The 20,360-nt window shown below is 40.0% G+C and overlaps 1 protein-coding gene, 1 long non-coding RNA gene and 4 other non-coding genes across 7 annotated transcripts; 1 reads left to right on the forward strand and 5 right to left on the reverse strand.

Annotated features, from left to right (window-relative positions):
• Positions 1 to 936: 936 nt before the first annotated feature.
• On the reverse strand, positions 937 to 5,572 carry LOC148648136 (uncharacterized). The gene is made up of 7 exons (XR_015926647.1): positions 5,481 to 5,572; positions 4,982 to 5,031; positions 3,376 to 3,461; positions 3,060 to 3,098; positions 2,108 to 2,213; positions 1,822 to 1,901; positions 937 to 1,417 (listed from the first exon to the last, which is right to left on the reverse strand). It is a non-coding gene; the product is annotated as an uncharacterized LOC148648136 (long non-coding RNA).
• On the reverse strand, positions 1,659 to 1,751 carry LOC148648137 (small nucleolar SNORD12/SNORD106). Its single transcript, XR_015927184.1, has one exon. It is a non-coding gene; the product is annotated as a small nucleolar SNORD12/SNORD106 (small nucleolar RNA).
• Positions 1,968 to 2,059, reverse strand: LOC148648138 (small nucleolar SNORD12/SNORD106). The gene has a single exon (XR_015927185.1). It is a non-coding gene; the product is annotated as a small nucleolar SNORD12/SNORD106 (small nucleolar RNA).
• Positions 2,280 to 2,370, reverse strand: LOC148648139 (small nucleolar SNORD12/SNORD106). The gene has a single exon (XR_015927183.1). It is a non-coding gene; the product is annotated as a small nucleolar SNORD12/SNORD106 (small nucleolar RNA).
• On the reverse strand, positions 3,171 to 3,263 carry LOC148648140 (small nucleolar SNORD12/SNORD106). The gene has a single exon (XR_015927186.1). It is a non-coding gene; the product is annotated as a small nucleolar SNORD12/SNORD106 (small nucleolar RNA).
• A 5,915-nt stretch (positions 5,573 to 11,487) lies between the features above and the next one.
• Positions 11,488 to 20,229, forward strand: LOC148648141 (somatomedin-B and thrombospondin type-1 domain-containing protein). 2 transcript variants are annotated; one of them, XM_088608432.1, is made up of 6 exons: positions 11,488 to 11,675; positions 12,071 to 12,310; positions 13,786 to 13,977; positions 14,988 to 15,066; positions 15,633 to 15,809; positions 16,575 to 20,229. In XM_088608432.1, the coding sequence occupies exons 2-6, from the start codon at positions 12,085 to 12,087 to the stop codon at positions 16,690 to 16,692; spliced, it is 792 nt and encodes a 263-aa protein (XP_088464558.1). In that variant the 5' UTR covers positions 11,488 to 11,675; positions 12,071 to 12,084; the 3' UTR covers positions 16,693 to 20,229. The 2 variants fall into 2 exon arrangements, with proteins under 2 accessions (XP_088464558.1, XP_088464557.1); XM_088608431.1 differs by lacking the exon at positions 11,488 to 11,675 and having other exon boundaries at positions 11,682 to 12,310.
• The last annotated feature ends 131 nt before the right edge of the window (positions 20,230 to 20,360 follow it).

The raw sequence follows: 20,360 nt of genomic DNA on the forward strand, positions 1-20,360 counted from the left end.
GCTTTGTTAAGTTTTGTACTTTCCTTGGGTATAGAAATAGGGCTTACCTTGGGAAATTGGGTACAGCTACATTTTTGGTATACTTTTCCTGGACTGCAGGGCATTGAAAAATACTCACATCATTGCCATAATGGTTTGATTTCTGACAATTCTGGGAATTCCTTGGCTTGAATGGGAACCCAGACCCCATAATGTTTTTTTTCATGTTTGCAAGTGATAGAATGTGAATACAGAAGAATGTGGACTTGGTATTCCTGATACAATTAAAGATTATAGCAGACTAATATTAAAAGGCTAATGTTTCTTTTGGCTTGTATAAATGTCTGGTACAGGACAGGTTTTGGACTTGGTTATCAACCAGTTGCTTCTGTACATGAGCATAGCTCAAACCTTGTTTTACATTTTCTGAACTTATCCCGGACTATTGCGGGTGATGTATGAAAGTCATACTCAACTCTCTATGGCTCGAGAGCTAAAAGAATGATTCCCAGTTTTTTTTCCTTGTTCTGCAACAGTAGCAGTGTTTTAAAGATATAATCCAGCAGGTCACCATTTTATTATCAGTTTAGGAAAGCATGGAATTTAGTTTTGATAAATTCAGTAAGCTGTAGTTTCAGAACATTGGCATTTTCATTGCAAATGATCTCTACACTGTGTAATTGACCAGATGGCTGCAGTGGTCAAAATGGAACTGTTCCAAGTGAGGGAAATTGTGGTGTCATGGGTAATGTGTAGCACCTACTGGACAGTGACTCCCTGCCCAGGTAAGTAGGTGATCAGCCATGAAATGGCCATGTGGTATCAATAGGTGTGAAGTCTGGCTCAAACCTAATTTGAGTTAGGAACTATGCATCATTTCTCAACTATTTTTACTGCTTGAGTAGGCTGCTATATTAATGTGTGCTTGGATTGTCTGTAAGTAATAACAGAAAAGAAAACTTTAAACAATTGTTTATTAGCATATTGGGAAATGAGGATTCCTAGACAATGGAAATAAATGTAGAAAAGAAAATACTAGAACAGTTCTGTAAAAGCTACCCTTTTTAATTAAGAATATACTTCACTCAGAAGAGGCAATATGGCATAGTAGAAAGTACTGCATATCACAGGAGTATAGAATCTATTACCTGAGAATTTATGCTCACATAGCATCTATGAAACATCAAAATGTAATATACCGGTGTGGAACAATTGATGGAATTGTATTCATAGTCATAGGTGAAAATATTCTATGACATGGATTATAGGCAGGTTACATTGTAGTATTTAAGTACTTCATTTTGCTCCTCTACTTTCAGAGATGTTACAACAATTTAAAATTACATTGATCACTGGCTCGCATTAACAAAAACAAGGTCCAAAAGGAAGCAAGTCCTCAATAACCACTCATCTTGGCACTTCACTCCCCCTCTTGATCCTGAAACAAGACAAAGATTACATTGTAAAAAAACTGCAGTTAAGTGCTCCTTGCTTCCAAAGACTAACTTCCATAATTTAACTATGCATGAGGCTTGAACCTCAGGTAAAATATCCAACAAATTCTGCAGTGTTAAGGCACTTGTTTCCTGCGATACAGACCTCTCAAAGTTGGAAATGTTAACTATTGCCAGCAACAAAATTTAATAAACTACACAAGTTACACAATGCATTATTCTGCTGCTAATGTGTCAGACATGTTTGGCTTTAATGCATTCAGCAGTCAACACAGTCGATCTGCTGGGGAAAAAAGATCAGTCATCATTCACAGCAGCTGCAGTCTCCCAAACCAGCTCGACTCTACTCCCCAATGAGCATTTTAAACAAGAACATTAGTTTACTTACATTAGCACCACACGCTTCACTGATACCATTCCAAATTCTGCAGCAGCCTCACCCTTGAGAGTGACACCATCACTCGTCCCCTGCAAAAAGAGCATCCTCTTTAGCCATTTAAAACAGCACTTCATGTACAGGTCTTTCTAAAATGTACTGGTGCATCAGTTAAGTTGGCTTTAAAATAGCAAGCAGTCATCACTGTCGATCTGCTGGGGAAAAAAGATCAGTCATCACAGACACCAGCCTTCTACTTCTGCACCAACAAATTTTAGCAACAATCTAAAATACTTACACCAACTGTGCAGAAAATTACGATTCCACCAGTGCCAACAGTGATTGTGTATCTGCATACAACCCCTGGTATCTCCATGGTACCACCATATCTCCAGCACACAGACCTGCAAAGAAAGAAGCAGTTTCTTCAGAAATGGGAAAAAGCACTTTGCAAAGTGTTCATTGTTTAAGCTGGTGAATCAGACAAATTTGGCTTAAAATAGCAGACAGTCAACAAAGTCGATCTGCTGGGGAAAAAAGATAGTCATCATATTCACCAGACCCAAAATCATCAGACATCCAGTAAATCTAAGAAAGTTCCCCTCAAGTGCCAAGGCAGCTATCAGGAATGAAGATCTGAATAACTGATAAAATGTGCAAGTTAACAGTAAGTACACTAGATCCAATTTCTCACTGTACATCATCTGTAAGTCTTGCCAATAGTACAGATGGTATTCTGAGGAAACAACCTTTGCAATAATGACTTGATCCATTTAGTTTTAGAAGCTGAAGTCTATTGTGAAAATGGTTCAAGAACTAGTCAACAGATCTATTGGTGTGCCTTTACAAATTTACTCAAGGCATCTAAAACACTTGAAGCAGCTGACAGTCAGTAACTGGTGCTCAAGCTGTATTTTAGTAATGAGTGACACCTAAAACAAAGGTGACACTTTTATCAATTTACAATGAAACACAGAATGGGGACATGTTAAATTTAAGACTGCATGTTTGTCCCACCACTTTTTTGCACTGTTTTTTTTAAGTTGTGAATCAGACTATAATATAAAGCACTGAGGCAAAGCCAGACAAAAAAGTACAGGGAAGTTAAAGGAACATTAAGCTAGACCCGATTCACATCAAGTTACTCCACACCAAGGCTAGCTACCCTGCTACCCCTCCTCATGTGAAAAGAAGCTAAACCATCTTGGTTTTCAAGAACAATCGAATTATTCTCCCTTCTTTATACATACCTTGAGACACGCGTGCTGGTAGCAGAACTCCTCACGTCACTGCGGGAAACCAGAAAAGACAGATCAGACTGGGAGGAATCACTCACCAGAATTCCACAGATGTGTTTTTTTGCTGGTCAATCAGAACATTTGGCTTACAGTGCAAAAGAGTCAACACTATCGATCTGCTGGGGAAAAAAGCTTAGTCATCATACTTGAACCAGCAAGCACACAAATGGAAAGGACTGTACCAACTCGTGGGTGTCTAAAGTAGTCTGTATAGGATGATCTCGCATTTGTGAAGACAAGTAATTTTGGAGAAAAAAAAAACACTTACTTAGAATATGACCAAAGCCACTGCCACTTCTGTTCGCAGTCATGTTGCACTCAGATCTCTTACACACCTCAAGGCTAAAGGGAACCCTGCAGGGCAACATCAAACCGTATTACACAAAAAGTACTTTAAAAAAAATAAAACAAGTCTGACGAGGTGGAACAGGGGCTATTTTACAGAGAAAAGCTTACCACTACAACTATCTGACTGACTAAGAAAGTCAGAGTAATAATACTATAGTACTAAATCTTTACTCTGGATACCTTAAATTCATTGGAAATACTGAGTAAGGGACATATACATGTGTAGATCACAACTATTTGTACATGCTTTTGTTGAAGTATGAGAATGATGAGGATAATGCAACAAGAGTAACAAGGCTGAAAGTAAGAAATCCCCAGTCATTGCTACTCCAGGTAACCTCCTTAAGTAAGCACATTCTTATACGACTTCCAATAGTACCCACGTTTCAAGTTTACCACCAGAATCTAGTTACAGACCATATCTGCCATTTTAGATAAGATCACTTTACTGGCCATATACAATGTCTTGTATTCCAAATGTGTCTTTATTTACATACTCCAAAGACAGGGAGAGAAGCTTGGGGTCAGAGCGCAGGGTCAGCCATTTACACGGCACCCCTGGAGCAGTTGGGGTTAGGGGCCTTGCCTGAGCCCAACAGAGTAGAATTCTTCAGGATACAAACCAGCAACCTCCCAGCTACAGATGCAGATCTTTAGCCACAGAACCAATCATTGCAATATTTATATCCACAGAACCAATCATTGCAATATTTATATAACATGAACCTTGGATTTTAATCATATTATACACTAAAAAGATATGAAGGACAAAGGCTGCCCATTCACAGTACAGCATAGTAATAGGTCACTTTAGTCTATTTTGTTATATAAATTGGAGATTTTACACAGTGTGTGCATTTTACTTTCACTATGGTTTGAAATGCCCTTGTTTTCTAACCAGGAAATTTAAAAACAGCGCTGCAGTTCTTTAACCGGCATTTACATCTTCCTAAAACATGCTATGAGCTGCGTTTCGCAACGTTCATAGACAACTGCCCAGTACTACCGACACAAAAACGAGGCCTTAGACTGACGTTCATTCATATGACCTCTTCAAAGAAATAAACTTTCGATGGTCTGGGAACCTATACAATTATCAGAAATTGCTCTTGCGGATTAGCGAGGTATTTTTTTTATTTGCGCACGTCTGATGCATTTTTAAGAACATTTAATTGAGAAACAGCCCATTTTTCTACTTGTTAAACTGTGTACATGCGATGAAGGGGCTCTTGAAAGAAACATGTCAATTGTATCCCTCTGATGCTACTATAACGTTATTTATGTTTACAATAAACATTCCTAGGTTGCAAGTATATTCACTCGGGGGTTGTCCTTTTTCAGTGATGATACGGTAAGAAAACAGTCCTGACCCGAGGCGATCGGCCAGAAATGTAAGCGGACATTGCAAACGCACGAGGCGCTTAAATTCCACGTGGTACCGAACCGTAGAAGTAGGAAACTGACAACCCCCCCAGACAAGAGAGGCACAATTTCAAATTCCAGTTAAAACGTTTAATTATTCTTACCCTCGCTGGTTGATGTCTGAAGTACGACCATGTCACACCACCAAGAAGCGCTAGAAGAAAAGACAAATGGGGAGCACTATTAAACTATTAAAACCGACACAAACAGGAGATCTGGGTGGTGGTCAAACAATTGTTTTAAAAGAAGTCAATTTTCATGCTAAAGACGACCCAAAACTAAAGCCAGTTTACAACACCCGAACTGCGCACGTTTTCAGATTTTGCATTTTCAACAAACTCGTTATTATTAACCCTGCTGCTGTAAGCAAATAAAACATGCAACGCCATTACCGCACAAAAAACGATACATTTATACAAGTCACTATTAGATGCTTCACAGAAGTACAACACCACGTGCAGAATGGCTCAAAATGTAAAAAAGTAACTTTAAGCATATCTTGCAAGACTTCGCTTTCCCGCACAATCCATCGAATAAAATAACACGTAAAATCACATGACGTGTTAAAGAATGATGGCAAATGGATAAAGCACGCCACACTACCTTCTCTCACCGAAGACCATGAAGGAAAGAAAGATCTACGTTCGCCAAGTGGTTTTTAAAGAAGACGGCGCTCGCATTTTACGCAATCGCACAGCGGGATTCGCACTGATGGACGGGAAATGTAGTACGGGTGCAGCCAGCTGGCAAAGGTACACCAATAACAACTGTATCCTGTACTGGTGAGTTGGTCCCACAGATGTTCTTATGGACAAGACTTAGAAGAAAACATTGTCCAAGGTACGATCTTGGCTTTGTTTTAGTAAAGTTGTGCCATGTTACTCCTACGAACTGTATATTCTTACATTATCCTACTACAATATAGGTTAGCAGAAACTGAAACTGAGCCCATGGATTTTGTCCATGTATTGATAGCTATAAGGTTGCCCTTAATCTGCCTCAGAGGCGTTACTGTGTTGAAAGAGATTCCACCCCCACATCACCACTTTAGCAATTCTCTCTGCCAGACACCCCAGAAATTTCTGTCTCTCTCTGAACAGTTATCTTTGAACAGCCTTTGGGCATTTAGATTATGTTCATGCTAGATGAGGACACAGTCTGTTCTGCTGATGGGGGTAATATATTTCTTGAATTTCTTAAGGCGCAGCCTCTTCCGTCTGAAAATGAGTTTTCAGAGAGTCCATGGCGATAAAAGCCCCTGGGGTTACTCCCAGGAATCTGCCCCTCACAGAGCTGGTTTCCTGGTTTCTCCAGCCCAGTCTGCTGAGCGTAGTAAGATGCTACATATGTTCTATGAGTCGGTGGTAGCGAGCGCCATTTTCTACGCAGTGGTATGCTGGGGCCCTGGGATTAGAGCAGTGGATTCTAAAAGGCTGAAAAAGCTCATCAGGAGAGCAAGCTCTGTCATTGGGTCTGACCTGGACCCCTTGGAGGTAGTGGCTGAGAGGAGAATGGTGTCCAAACTAGAGGCCATCATGGACAACATCTCCCATCCCCTCTATGACAGGCTTGTAGAAATGAAGAGCACGTTCAGCAATAGACTGATTCATCCACGGTGCGACAGGGAGCGCTACAGGAGGTCATTCTTGCCTCTGCCATAAGAAGAAGATTCTGTGCATCCACCTTGTGTCTGGGCAGAGGCAACATTGACAGTGACCTGTTTCTGGACTGAACACATCTACACATCTACTGCTACATCTGTTCTCTTTCTTTTCCTGTTTACAACCGTTTTTTGTGCAATATATGCCAGGGACCCGTGCAATACATTTATGTATAAGCAATACATTTATATTTATATTTAGTCATTTGTCATTTAGTCATTTATATTTATTTATTCACACCTGAAGAAGGCTCCACGGCCAAAACGTTGTGTTCTCTTTCTTCTTTTTTTCAGCATGGAATAAACCTATTACTTGTTCCTTTGCAGCCTACGCATGCTGATGCAGTTCCCCACCTGAACTACTACATTTATATTTATATCTTTATCTATATTTACATCTATATTTATATTCATATGTGTGATACGATTTTTCTGCGTACTGTTCTGTTCTAGTTTGTTCCTTGTGTGTCCGGACTGTGAGTAGCTCTTTTAGTGCACCCCTCACTGTACTGATTGTATTGTATGTATTGTACTATTATTATTATTGTATAATTCGTTACACTGTGGCTGTGTTGTCTGTGTAAAGCTGCTGTTGCAGTGCAATTTCCCTCCCGGGATCAATAAAGTATCTATCTATCTAAACCAGAACATTTCATCTTCTCACAGACAGGCCACTCTCACTATCAACAAGCAGCTAGGTGGTCTTCAACACCCAGGTACATCAAACCCACTGCTGTTCTTGTGTTAAATACTATCTTGTCATTTACGTTACTTATATGGATTTTTAATCAGCTAATTTTGTTCAATTTATTAACTCAAATACATCATTCTGAATGCCTAATTGTTTTAATTTTTTTTAATCAAATGACTAAGCTCATTATTTTAATTACCCCAAGAAACAGACTGTTTAAAACAGTAATCAAATATATCGGCTTTGTATGTAAAATGTAAATAATATTGTCCATGTGGCCAATGAGCTGCTAATGTTCAATTTATTGTGTTTTTGTCATGCATTAGTATATATTTTTTCAGGGATTATGGATATACAGTATATGTATATGTCTTTTTTAATTCTGAAATTATTTCTACCTGTGATTTTGAATTGAACATAAATGTTATGTTCAACAGAAGTATGCCTTGTCTGTGTGCTCAGTATGTTTCTTTTAAATATCTGTACCTTAAGTAAGTTAAGTCATTCTTTTCATGGATGGTTGACTGTGATGAGGTTCCATAGACTGACAATCGCTGACCTGGTTTTTGGAGACTGTTCAGGGATGGAACTACAGAGGGCGCTACACGCACAGTTTACCCTTTGAAGTAAAATTGTATTTGTTGTTTCCTCAGGGTATTAGAAATTCACCACGACACAATTACTGCACTCCAAGGCTTGAAGGAAAGCAAACTCAAGAAAAGTTGGTATGAAGCTCAGCCTACAAGAAGTCAACTTCAGTAAATTAATTGAGCCTGGCACCACAGAAAATCCACCCATTTGTAATATGACAGGAAATCAGAGTAGAGGAGTCTATTGCCATACATATACATATACAATACATATTGACATTAGTATTGTCAGATAATAGACCATTTAAACAAAATCTACTGACATAAGCGGTTGTACACAAGATAGATACCCTTGTATGGTCTTACAAAGAATGCTTGCCAATCAGAAAGGCTTCTCAGCATCTAATCACATTCCTCCCTTATTTGGAAGTCCTCTCCTTCTGCCAGAAGTCCAGAGTGTTCCCATGGCAACATACGCTGATCACTGCACTAACTGGTCGAAATATTTTGGTGTCTTTTCAGGAATTTGTATTCTCAATGTGCTCTTTGTAAGGCCAAGTAACTAACAGCCTTGCTGTTATGAGGTGCAAATAAACAGATACAAAGTCGGAAATGTGTGTAGAATGGTGAAACAAGGTCAACCATGGGTTGGTGATAACCATTGGTGATATAGTTAAAAACATAGAATTTACATCAGGGGAAGTAAAGATAAAATTACATGATGCAGTTTAATCCATTAGCTAGACCTCACTTTGAGTCTTACATGGTTTTGGTCACCTTGTTATGAGAAAGATTTTGTTTTTCCAGGGGTTATCTGAAAAAAGGCAACCAGCGTAAATTCCTTTGGTGTGAAAGGAATAACTAACTTAGACACAGGGGAAGGGGACAGCAGATTCCTAGCCCTTAATGAGTAAGTATTTCACTCAGGTGTTTACCAAGTAAAACACTGACAGCACGCCTCAGGGTGAGCTAAGACCATGTTCAGCTGAGGAGGCTTTCTAAAAATCAGTAGCAACACAAGAACCCAGGGACACAAGCAGAAATCAAACCTATGAAGACTGGAGAGAGAAAACAGGCGATGCTTCTTTACACAGAGGATTGTAGGAGAATGGAACCAATCACCTTATTAGTGCTCTAAAGCTGACTCTGTGGCGTCTTTTAATTGATGGTCTACTACTGCAGTTTGAATAACCAATAGGCTCCTCTTGTTTGCAACCTTTTTCATGTTCTTAGAAATATTTTTATGTGCTGTGAAATTAGACACATTGCTATACCTTATCTGCCTTGAAACCCAGAAGGCTTTATCAGCATGATGCATATCTATTATATTTAATGTTTTTTATGTATTCTCAGGCTGTGATCCATTCAATGCACTCCTTAAAAGAATGGTGTTTTGATCATATAATTTTCATTTCCAGTAACACTGTTTAATTTTTTAATGATGGATTGGACCTGATCATTATTAAGATCAATATTCCTAATACCAGCCATGAATTAACACATTTAATTCACATTTGTTTCATCAATTCCCACATATTTTGTGGAGGCTGTTAATAGTGATTATCGTATGCAACAAGAAGGACATACATTTATGCTTCAGTAATAATACAAGTTTATACTGAAAGGGCTCTGTGTTATGGTCCTTCTTAAGAACAGGCAGTGATTATATGAATATTATATATGAATAGGTTGAGGTACGGAAAAATCATGCAAAATGCTTGATTTGGAGAAATCAAGTGTTATAACTGGTATTTTATCACTCTCTCCCACTATCATTATTGCTGCATGAATGCCGATTTCTGGAATTAAATTAATCCACTCTTTTCACTTGCTTGCTCAGAAACTGCAACTCAGACTGCCAGCATAAAACAACAAAACTTAAAAACCGGGCTGAGCCATAAAAACATAGACTCACATTTCCAGTAATGGAGTCCTGAAACAATCTCCCACTTTCAGACAATTAAAGGAGAAGAATATTATATTTCTACACACTGGAAAGAAAAAAATCCCCCAGTTGCTGTTTAATACAGTTGGTTTAGAACCTTAAACCAAAACCTTAAAGTCAAAACCTTTATACATGAGGATATGCAGTATACAGGTGACCATATCACTGCAATCAGCTCAGTATAGAAATGTTGTTAAATTTATTCTTTTAGGAATAAAACCATCATTCTGTCACAGGTTTGCAGTTAGTTTTTAATTTTTTTTTAAAAATTGATTCACAAGGGACCTCCAGTCTCTGACTGCATGGAAACACGTTTAAGAACCAGGAAGAAATCCAATCAAACTTCAAATGTTATGTCTGAAACTTACATCAACATCAGTCTTGTAAACAGGGATGTCAAGGTTAAACTCTTTATCGGTAATGTGTAGGCAGATTAGCATGTCTGGTGCCAGTCTGTGGGTTTGGTTTAATGTGATAGTCTGCAAATCCTTTCTTGTAAGAGAATCTCAAGGTTTTCCAGCTCTGACAATGCAGAGCTCCAGTCTTGGTGCCTGCTGATTTTAGGCCTGCATGAGATTTCAATTGCTTGCTCTTAAACTATTACATTGCTTAATGAGGTCTTGTTATGAAGCGATACAATGGGGAGACCTGGATAGTGTCAGCATGTCCAGCGTTCAACGCAATGGGGAAGTTTGCTGAGATGTAATGGTCTCAGATTTGGTGATCAAAGCAACTGTGAAATATACCTTGGTTTTCCATAGCTAATTAAGTTCAGGGTAGAAAATGAAGTGTCATTCAACAGTCCAGAAAGACACTGTGAAAGAGGCAGGTACAGAAGAAGATGGGAGGAAGACACGAGGCAAGAGAGAGATGGGTGAGAAAGAGAGCTCATTGTGATCACCCAGGAAGACCGGATTGGAGCTCAATCTTTGACCCTTGTCAAATGAGCCTGTTATATTACAGAACTGATTTCCCACCTACAGAATCCCTTGGTTAAAAAACGGCCTCTCCTGGTTGTGGGTCCGTTCATTTTGTGGCATCCAGGTTTGAAGAGAGACAGATTTAACTGCAGGTTGCATTCTGTTTGGTTTAGAAGGCAGCTTGCTCTTCTTTTGGCCTCTGTAGGCGTTCTATAAGAGTTTGAGTAGCTGTTAACAGTCTGGGGTTCTCCTGGGTGATTAGGATGTTAGGCCTCTGTCACATCTCATTTGAAAGTTTGTACACAGGGTAACTTGTTGTGTTGTATGTTTATGTTGTATGTACTGTAGCTTAGTGTGTGTATTGTCACTGTTAATGTTTGTTTAACCCAGAGGGTCTGAATTACTATTCTTTTCACCAAAGCTGTGTCAGAGAACTGTGTGCCTCTAACTATTCAAATCTCTCAGATGTATTCTTGGGAAAAGTCATTTACAAGTTGGAAATTATGATGATTATTAATTTTTTAATGGATGTATCTGCTCTGTCATTTTCTGGTTTTCTCCATCCATTTGTAACAATATTATCTGTTGTTTTTTTAACCGGTTCTGAAAACGCTGTGACATCCTAGCAGGATTGTTACAATTGAACAAAAACGGCTCTGTATTTTTTAAGACAATCAGACATCTCACCCCCAATGTATATTGTATATAATGTAATGTATACCACAATAATCACATCACCAGCCTTATTTTTACTGTCCGGAGCAACGCCTAAGATGCAGCGTGGTAATATTATATCATTAGTGTGGCAAAGAAGCGGACAACCTTTCTCCTTATAAACGCCAAGCAAACGTTACTTACACAGCGAAACTGGAAGAGGTGCTGTCTCTTTAAACGTGTTGGGGTTGTAATTTACAGTTCGAGTGCGAAAGGTTAACTCACCATATTACTCACCAGTTACAGTACAATTCTTTTTCAGCGCTCTAAGACGGAAGGTAACATATTTGCTGACGTCCACTTTTCCAATTTTAATGAGGGAGTCGGATTTGCTCTAGCTGTTCTGATTTTCAGACACAGGTGGACAGTGCTGCCCGGACACTTGTTTTAACAGAGATATTATGTTGCGTTTCAGAGGAGCCATCGGAATAAAAAGGATCTCTGTGTTTCGGAAAATAAGCGATACACAAAAAATATCAGCGTTAACAGAGAGCAAAATGAATACTTACAGTATGTTCAAAGGAAATAGTGGTCAAAACAAAGTAACACAGGTGCTTCAGGAACTAAGAGCGCAAGTAAACTAAGAGGTAGCCCTGGCTACACTGTCTCAAGTGTTACTTGACTTTGTTTCTTCGTTTTTTTTTTTGGTTTAAGGTTTATTTTTGTAATTTAGATTCGTTGACAGAAATGACATTCCGGGAGTTGGCGTTCATGCTTTGCGCCGCTGAGCTGTGGCTGCAGAGCCCCAGCTGCGAAGGAGGGTGTGTGGACTCCGGCTTGTGCTGTACCGGCAGGGACCCCTCCTGCGTCAGTATGGGATGGAGACCCGACAGGTCGTACGGGAGCTGCTACTGTGACCAGGCGTGTACATCAGCCCTGGACTGCTGCCACGACTACCAGCAAGCCTGCCCAGGTAATGTAATGTGCCGGGAGAGGCACGGAAAGAAAAAGTAGACATATATGTATCTATAAAATGAAGGCTATAGTTCAAAAGTATGGAAGCAAGTGTTTTCGCTACTAAAGAGGCTATTTTCTTTTGGTGGGTGTTTCATATTAATTTCGCTTCTCTTTGCTCTGCACTCTCCGCTTTGCATCAATGTTTGAACAGTCCTTGCAGGCAGTGTTGAGTCGGAGAAGAACTAAATACAGTGTTGCAGTAAACACAATAAGCGTGTGCCTATTTACTCATTGTCACAACTCGAGTCCATCTACTCATTTTCAAGAACTGCTTGGTACAGTACAGGACTACAATGGTCCAGTACAGCCTAACCCTGCAGATAATTGGCACAAGGCGGGATTCACTGTGGGTGAGACTCCAGGGCACGTGTATTAGAGGCAATATAGAGACATCAATTTCTCTGTGAGTGGAAAACCCAAGCAGCCACAAAGATACCACGCAAACTCCACACAGATGGTGCAGAGTTGGAAGACTGAAAAACCAAAACAAGTGAACAACAACACTAATAATAATAATAATAATAATAATAATAATAATAATAATAATAATAATAAGGAGGTATTTACTTGTATTTTCTTCACACAGTACTCTGGTACTTTGCAGGTGTGCTGATTGCATTCACCATCAATTAGCAATCCACCTACAAGCATATTTAGTGACATATTATTGAAGACAGAGATGTGAGCAATTCTGTAATTAAACTATTTGGGAAATTGAATTAAGCCAGATTCAGAGCTGGACTTTAGCCAGAACACAGAGGTTAGACCCCTAATGCTGTCAGGTGATGCCATAAAAACTTTAATTCCCATAACATGACTGGAGATACTGGAAGACAGCACTGTGGACTAGTGGTCAGGGCTCTGGACTTGGCAGTAAGTGAGAGTTTATGAGTAGGACAGTGATGTTGTACCCTTGGGTGAGGTGCTGCACTCAGAGAGCACCTGGAAGAAACACCCTGCTTCATAAGTGGGTACTCATGTTTTCATTACTCCAAAACTATAGTTAAAGAGTTATTTTCTTCTGGAGTATTATACCATAACTCAGCCACCTAACTAGACATACTGTACCTATTACCAATTGTTTGGAATCTGGCCCACATTGTGTTTCCCAATGGTAAATCAAAATACACATTCAATATTCTTGCCGCAAATACACCAAATATCCTTAGGGATATGTTCCCAGAATAAGTAAAGAATAATCAGTGCCATGACATCTTCAGTGATCAAGTAGCTACAGTAGGACTTTGTGGCTAATGTCTCATCTGAAAGATGGCACCCCCTATTATGTGGTTTCCGGGGCCTTGTTTTGGGAATTCTGGCCCAGAGGGAGAAAGCCTAGACCACCGACTTGTTGATCTTCTGACATCAGCCTGGAAGGTGGCGGTGTGGCCAGCGACGGCACTGATTTCCTTCGTCCTCCCCCTGTTTTAGCTGCTTCCTGCGCGGTCGGCGAGTGGAGTGTGTGGTCAGGCTGCGCCGAGGCCTGCCAGGTCACCTACCGCGTGCGGATGAGGCGCGTGGTCCGGGAGCCGCGGAACGGCGGGGTGCCGTGTCCTCCTCTCCAGGAGCGCGCCGGCTGTGTGGACTACTGGCCTCCCCACAGAGAGTGTCTCCCGTCCTTGAGTGAGGCTTCCGTCAACACTTGCTATAGGTTTAAAAGAAAGTTAAAAGTCAAAAGTTAAGTACATGACTAGGGGAGCAGGGATTATACACTCTTTTTAGCCTTCAAACTATTAAGCTATGAAGATGACTGATTACATTCCTGCAGCAGAGCTGTGTCTTTGGCACTGTTGTCGCTCTGATGGCACATTCATCCACCTCCGTGGTCAGGGTAGAAGTGTCTCCGGCTTGCGTTTTTCCAGGAACTGTTGGTTAGCATTGTGGTCTCGCAGTGCTGGGACCTTGGGTTCAATTCCAGAACTGTCTGTATGTGTGGAGTCTGTATGTTCTTCCTGTGTCCACGTGGGTTTCCTTCAGGTACTCCGGTTCCCTCCCACAGTCCAAAGACATACTAGTGGGTTAATTGGCTTGCAGGGAAACAGGTCTTGGTATGAGTTTGTGCATGTCTGTGTTTGTTTGTATTTGTGTGTGTCTGCGTGTGCCCTGTGATGGACTGGCATCCCATCCAGGGTCTATCCAGCCTCTTGCCCAGTGCTTGCTGGGATAGGTTTTGGCTGCCCTGCGACCCTGTATTGCATAAAGCAGTTAGAAAATCTAATGGATGTAAGTGATGTCATTCAGACTGCAACACCATAAAGTCAGAAATTCTTGCTGCAAAAATACGGTATCTTAACATTTAAGGATGTGGCAGTTGTAGTTTAATGTGTAAAAATACCAAACGTTTCAACAATACATTATATTTCTTGTACTGTATTTTTCAAAATCTGTTATTTGCTCTTCCACGTCATTGTTCTGAGAAAAAAAATATGTTTGCAGTCACGCCTGCATCCCCCAACACACACACAACTGTTTACACTTGTAACTGGATCAAGGGAATAATATTCTCCTCTCCATTATTTCATGTACTTCTGCCTTTAGTCAGATCTGGCAACCCATCTCTTGTAATTAACCTCCCGTGCCACCAGAAACCCGCAAGTAAGATTTTAATTACCTGTTTTATTGATCATCCCCAGTTCCTGCATTAATCACCACGGGTGGTTTTGGGAAAGCCAGGAAGAAGAGAGACTTGGCTAGCAGCAAGGACATCACTGGGTGGGTTTCTTCAACTACTGACCTCAGAAAAAAGCTTCCACCCAAGACAATAAGATAATTCATTCCTAAATTACACAGACTCATGACATGAAAGCTGGATACTTACAATTGTCTCTTTCCTTGCCTACTAACAGTGCCAAACCATTTATAGGACTCACCAATAGCAAGACATTGAAAATAAGACAATTTCCTGAATTGATGTAAATGGTTAAATAAAGAATTATGTGAAATGTAATATAGCTGAGCAAAATGGACCTCAGATGCCTTTTCCCAATGTAATTTTTCTTATCTTTTAATGCTGAATGTCTAATGCACATGATTTTGTACATTCTATATATATCTGAAATCAAAGCAACGCAACTGAGCATTTTGAAAACATTTAAAAATAGGAATATCAATATAGGGGTTGATTGATACTAATACTTTTGAAGACTTTAATACACTACAAATCAAGTTAATTTAAGAAACTGTAGCTTGTTCCACACTCTCACAACCCTTTGTGTAAGGGGTAAACAGGACACTGAGAGTGCCTCACTAAAGGTATCATTAACTCTCTTCCACCGAAGGTACTGTGTGGAGTTCCAGCTGATGTCCCTCACTGCTGGCTGTCAGTACACCACTGGGCCCCACACATACTGGATGCGGTACCTCCGTGAGGGCCACATTGTCTGTGTGGAGTGCCAGCCTCCTGCCCTTGGCAACCAGCATCGGCGCTGCCATGGCGATGGGGAAGAGGCAGAAAGGTGAGCGTGCAGGCCTGAAACACATCCATGGCAGCTGGCTGGTCACTGAACACGCTGAGCAGCAAGAGAAACTCACCTGTCCATGTACAGCATGTTTTTAGGAAAACTAAGAACAATCTAAGAATATATCATTTGGAAATTGACGGAACGTTTTGTGGCGTCGTTTTGATTATTTGACCCTTCATGACTGACCACTGACCACGGTTCACTCACTTGACAGCGCACTGTTGCCTCGGCACTAGATCACCTCCTAAGTGAGAGAGGAGAGATTTTTTTTTACCATCGGTTTGTTGAAGGCTGGACTAGGCCACCTCAGACAGAACCCCCAGGCAGCGTAGTCAAGTCCTTGTTAGCAATGAATTAAGGTGAAGTATCGAGCGTGGTGATTGTCAGTGAGCGTGACGCGGGCTTGCTGATACACTGATTACTGTGTACAAGAGACCAAGTCAGGGGGAGGTCTGGGAGTGGCAGACTGGGCAGGAGTGTTTATTTGCTATACACTGCTTGTAGTAACTGATGGAAACTTGGCACCTCACCTGCCAGCCCTCTGGAGGGGAGGAGCAGCATTTCCGCAGCAGAATGGATGTAGTGTCTTCGTGAGGGCCGCATGGTGCTCGTGTGAAGGAGGTTCTCTTTTGCGAGGCGAGGACGCGACGGGGATGACGTGACTGTCAGACTCTACCCCCGTGGAACGTGGTGTGCGCGGGTCACCGTGCTCTCGTGAGGGAGAGGGAGAGCTGAAACGCCGTGTCGCTGTTTTCCCAGGGGCCAGCTCCTTCGCTGGCAGAGCGTGGGGAACGCGCGCTGCCGCGGCTCGTGGAGGAGGCTGCGCCGGCTGGAGTCCTGTTCCTGTCCCACTGTGCACAGCTTCCTGTTCATCTGAGCCTGCGCTCCACCGCCACGGCGCTAAGACTGCCCACCAGCTCCTTTTTTTGTAAAAGCCAAGAGCTGCCTGTTCTTCCACAGGTTAGCTTTGTGAGTTAATTCCCAAGGCTCCTGGTGCTGTATAAGGCAGACGTTCGTTCCACCAGTGCACTCAAAGACCTGATTAAACCATTCTTTTGGTAAACTGAGAAAATTGAACATTATGCAGGTTTTACAAAGTTTGTGAGTTAAAAAACACATCCAAGCCTGTCTATGATATCATTCCAACATGAGCTGCATTCATGTTAAATGGAGGTTATTAAGTGTTATTAAGTCAGGGAGGGATAGCAATGACAAGTTAATCACACACAGCTGTTCCTAATCACCATCTTTACGGAATTTGCTCTATATATCGAACTCAAATGCCTCCCATTCGACATTTGTCTCCAGCCTCCCTCCTCCACCCCATCTCAACCTTGCGGCTGCCCCTGCTTGAGGTTTAACCCTCCTCATCCTGTGGCCAGGAGGTTGCCCATTAACCAAGCAGGCTAAGCCAAAATGATCTCAACTCGTATTCCAAGCATGCACAAAACCTTGCGGGTTTTGTCCCTAGTGAAGTACCTTTAATAAAATCCTTAAGGGTCTCTTTCATATCACTTGGTTTTCAACTTAGTGTACCATTCTTACACATTCCTACAACAAAATCCATGTGTAATACGTAGTATTTCAATGTTGTATTTTACAATCATTGATCACATTTTTGTCCAAAAATGTGTGTGGAATTAGTATGTTCTCCCTGTCTTTGCATGGGTTTTCTCCTGCTGTTCAAAGACATACTGGTAGGTTAATTGACTTCTGGTGAAGTTGACCCTGGTGTGAGAGAGTGTGTACTGTGATGTATTGGCGTCCGATCCACAGTGTATCCTGCCTTGTGCCTGTTTTGTGTTTAGAATATGAACAGATGAATAAGACATGCAGCAGCCTTGCTTTTATACAGATTTTGTGCTGCTGCCACTCTCTCAAGAAGACTGATTAGAGTATGAAGAGTAATTGTGGGCTCAGAAATCACAGAACAAAATGTGAATAATTAGGAGGTCAATTTAAACTCCACTCGGATTGCTTCATCTCGTTAAACAATGTGCAATTATGTCAAAACTGGAGTAGTAAATTGCGTAGTAATTGCATGGTTACAAAGTTTCTTGATGTAAAGTCCAAGATCGAATTCAACAGAGCCCCATCACTGTCAACAGTCTGAAATCATTCAAAAGCACCAGCTTGCATATCAAACCTTAATGCATGCCTAGGGATTGAGCAAGATAGTTTAATCACTACTCTCATATTTAAGTTAATCTTCTGTGTGATTTTATTGATTTTGTAAGCGTGCTTTTGCAGAGATCCATATGCAAATTCTATTAGGATTAGTCTGGGTGTAATGTAATTGTTATAATGATATAAAATGATGATTAAATAAAGCCTGAAAGGTAGAATTACTTTAACTAGAACTATATTCCTTGAAGTCTATAGCCTGGCAGGTTTTTTATAGGTGTGTTTAAATGATTAAAATGTGTTATTACACTTGGGGAAAGGAGATTGGCTTGATCAGATGTAAAAGGAAAATGAGAGCACGGGGTGGAATAAAAACTAGGAAAGAATGTGACTGTTAATGACTTGGTCAGTTGAGGCGCACAGCACTACACAATAGTGAAAAAACTTTCATTAACCAGTCAGGTAGTTTGCTTCATCTCGTGGTCAAAGTAATGTACTACAGCACTGAGAAAATATGCACTTCTCGATTTTTGCCACTCGAGACCGCCACTGGACCTGCGCTTGTAGATTATTCCCGATCTTGAAGAACCTTTAGGCCTTTACTTAGGCCTATGATGTTTTCATGTGCTTTGTGGTAGATTTAAAAACTGTACAGTTATTGTTCGCTTGGACAGTAGGTGAGTATCCATGCTCTGCAACCTGGTTCTTAAGTGCTAAACAGTCTTTTTGCATTTTAAGATTGTGATGAAACCTGAATGCTCACACTTCCTACATTTTTACCCCTGAGTTGCTTTGAATGTTCTTTGGTCTTCATGGTTAAATCTGTGCTTGGAATTCATTACCTGACTGAAATACCTTTCAGAGACAGCTATATTTATTCTGAAATCAGGTGAACCAGTATGATGCAGAAAGACAGATGCCATTCAAATAATTGTGTGACTATCAAAGTTATTTTCTACACCTGAACTAGGTTTCACCTATTATTGTCATGGCATAGGGAGTACAATAACAATCAACATATTTTAGCTTTTGATTTTTCTTTGCAGTTTTTGCTGACATTGTATTTCTTTCTCTGATAAGTTACGGATTTTGTATGGATTTATGGTATGTTGTTAAGTACTGTAGGTTTTCATTCTTATTTACAGATAAACTAATCTTTGCACCATGTGAGTTCTTCTTACCTAGTTGCCTTCTTAGTTGCCTAGGAAATTGAATTTGTTTATTTATTGCAAGAGATTAACTCTTATTTTTAAGCCTGTTTTGTACTTACAAATTTGTACTTGAATGCACTTTTGATAAATACAGTATAATTTTAGCAAAACAGGCAGTGTAGAGACCAAAAGTACATTTATAATCGATATACTTTATTTAATTTTCAGTCTGACATGGGGAAACATTGCTTTAAAAAATGTGACTTGTGACATTTTTACAAGACAAATACAGGGTTTGAATGTCACACATATTCACAGTTCATAACCACCACATGCAGAGTACGACAGTACTTTGTACAGAAACGATCGGATAAAAAGTCAACAAGTAAAAACTAAGTAATAAAATTTACAAAACAAAGAACCTCAAGACAAACAAACAACGTCATAGAAGGATGGGAATGTGATTTTCCTTTGTTTAAAATTCCCTGGAATATCAGGATGAGTGTGATGAATCTGATGAATTTCAAAATAATGTACATTGAATTGAACCCCTGATTTTACTAAAAGAAAAAAAAACACATAGTTTTTTATTGTGCTTTCTGTTAGAAACGTGAAATTTAGAAACCCATTTTCTGAAAAAAAAAACTAATTCTGCTTGAGTACCTCTTTATTCAAACGAAGCACAACACATTTTTGGATACAGACTTACTGTATAGAAATTGTGCTAAGTAGTAAAAGGTCAACAGAGGAAAGTACAATATTTCAGCCCATTACAAACCCCCTTAAAAACAAACAATGACCAAAAATATATTATGATTAATTCACTGCAGTGACACATTAGTCATAGTTAATAAATAGAAATATTAGTTTTTTCCCTGTGAAAAACTGCAAAGTTTTTTGAAAACTACTTTGATATCATAAAATTGGTCAATATATTATTTCATTTTTTGATGATGCCTCATGTACAACTGTGATCAGCAAAATGTAAAATCAGTCATTACAATCACTGTGGCCTAAAATTATTTAAATATCGAATGGATAATTCAGATTGACTTTTTTCTGCTTCTTAGTTCTTTGTCATACATAATGTAGGTGTATTAATAAACAGAGTATATGTTCAGTAAAGTATGAAATAGATATGTATCCTGTCGAAAGTTATTTCAATGCATGGGTTAGGATGTGCTTGATAGCTCATGTTAAATTTCATTGTGATTTGCATTTGGATTAAAGACTCCCAGATGTGATTGTTATAGAGAGGCGACAATCATAC

This window comes from Lepisosteus platostomus, chromosome 15 (assembly GCF_059453375.1).
Source record: "Lepisosteus platostomus isolate fLepPlt1 chromosome 15, fLepPlt1.hap1, whole genome shotgun sequence".
NCBI classification, from domain to species: Eukaryota; Metazoa; Chordata; class Actinopteri; order Semionotiformes; family Lepisosteidae; genus Lepisosteus; species Lepisosteus platostomus.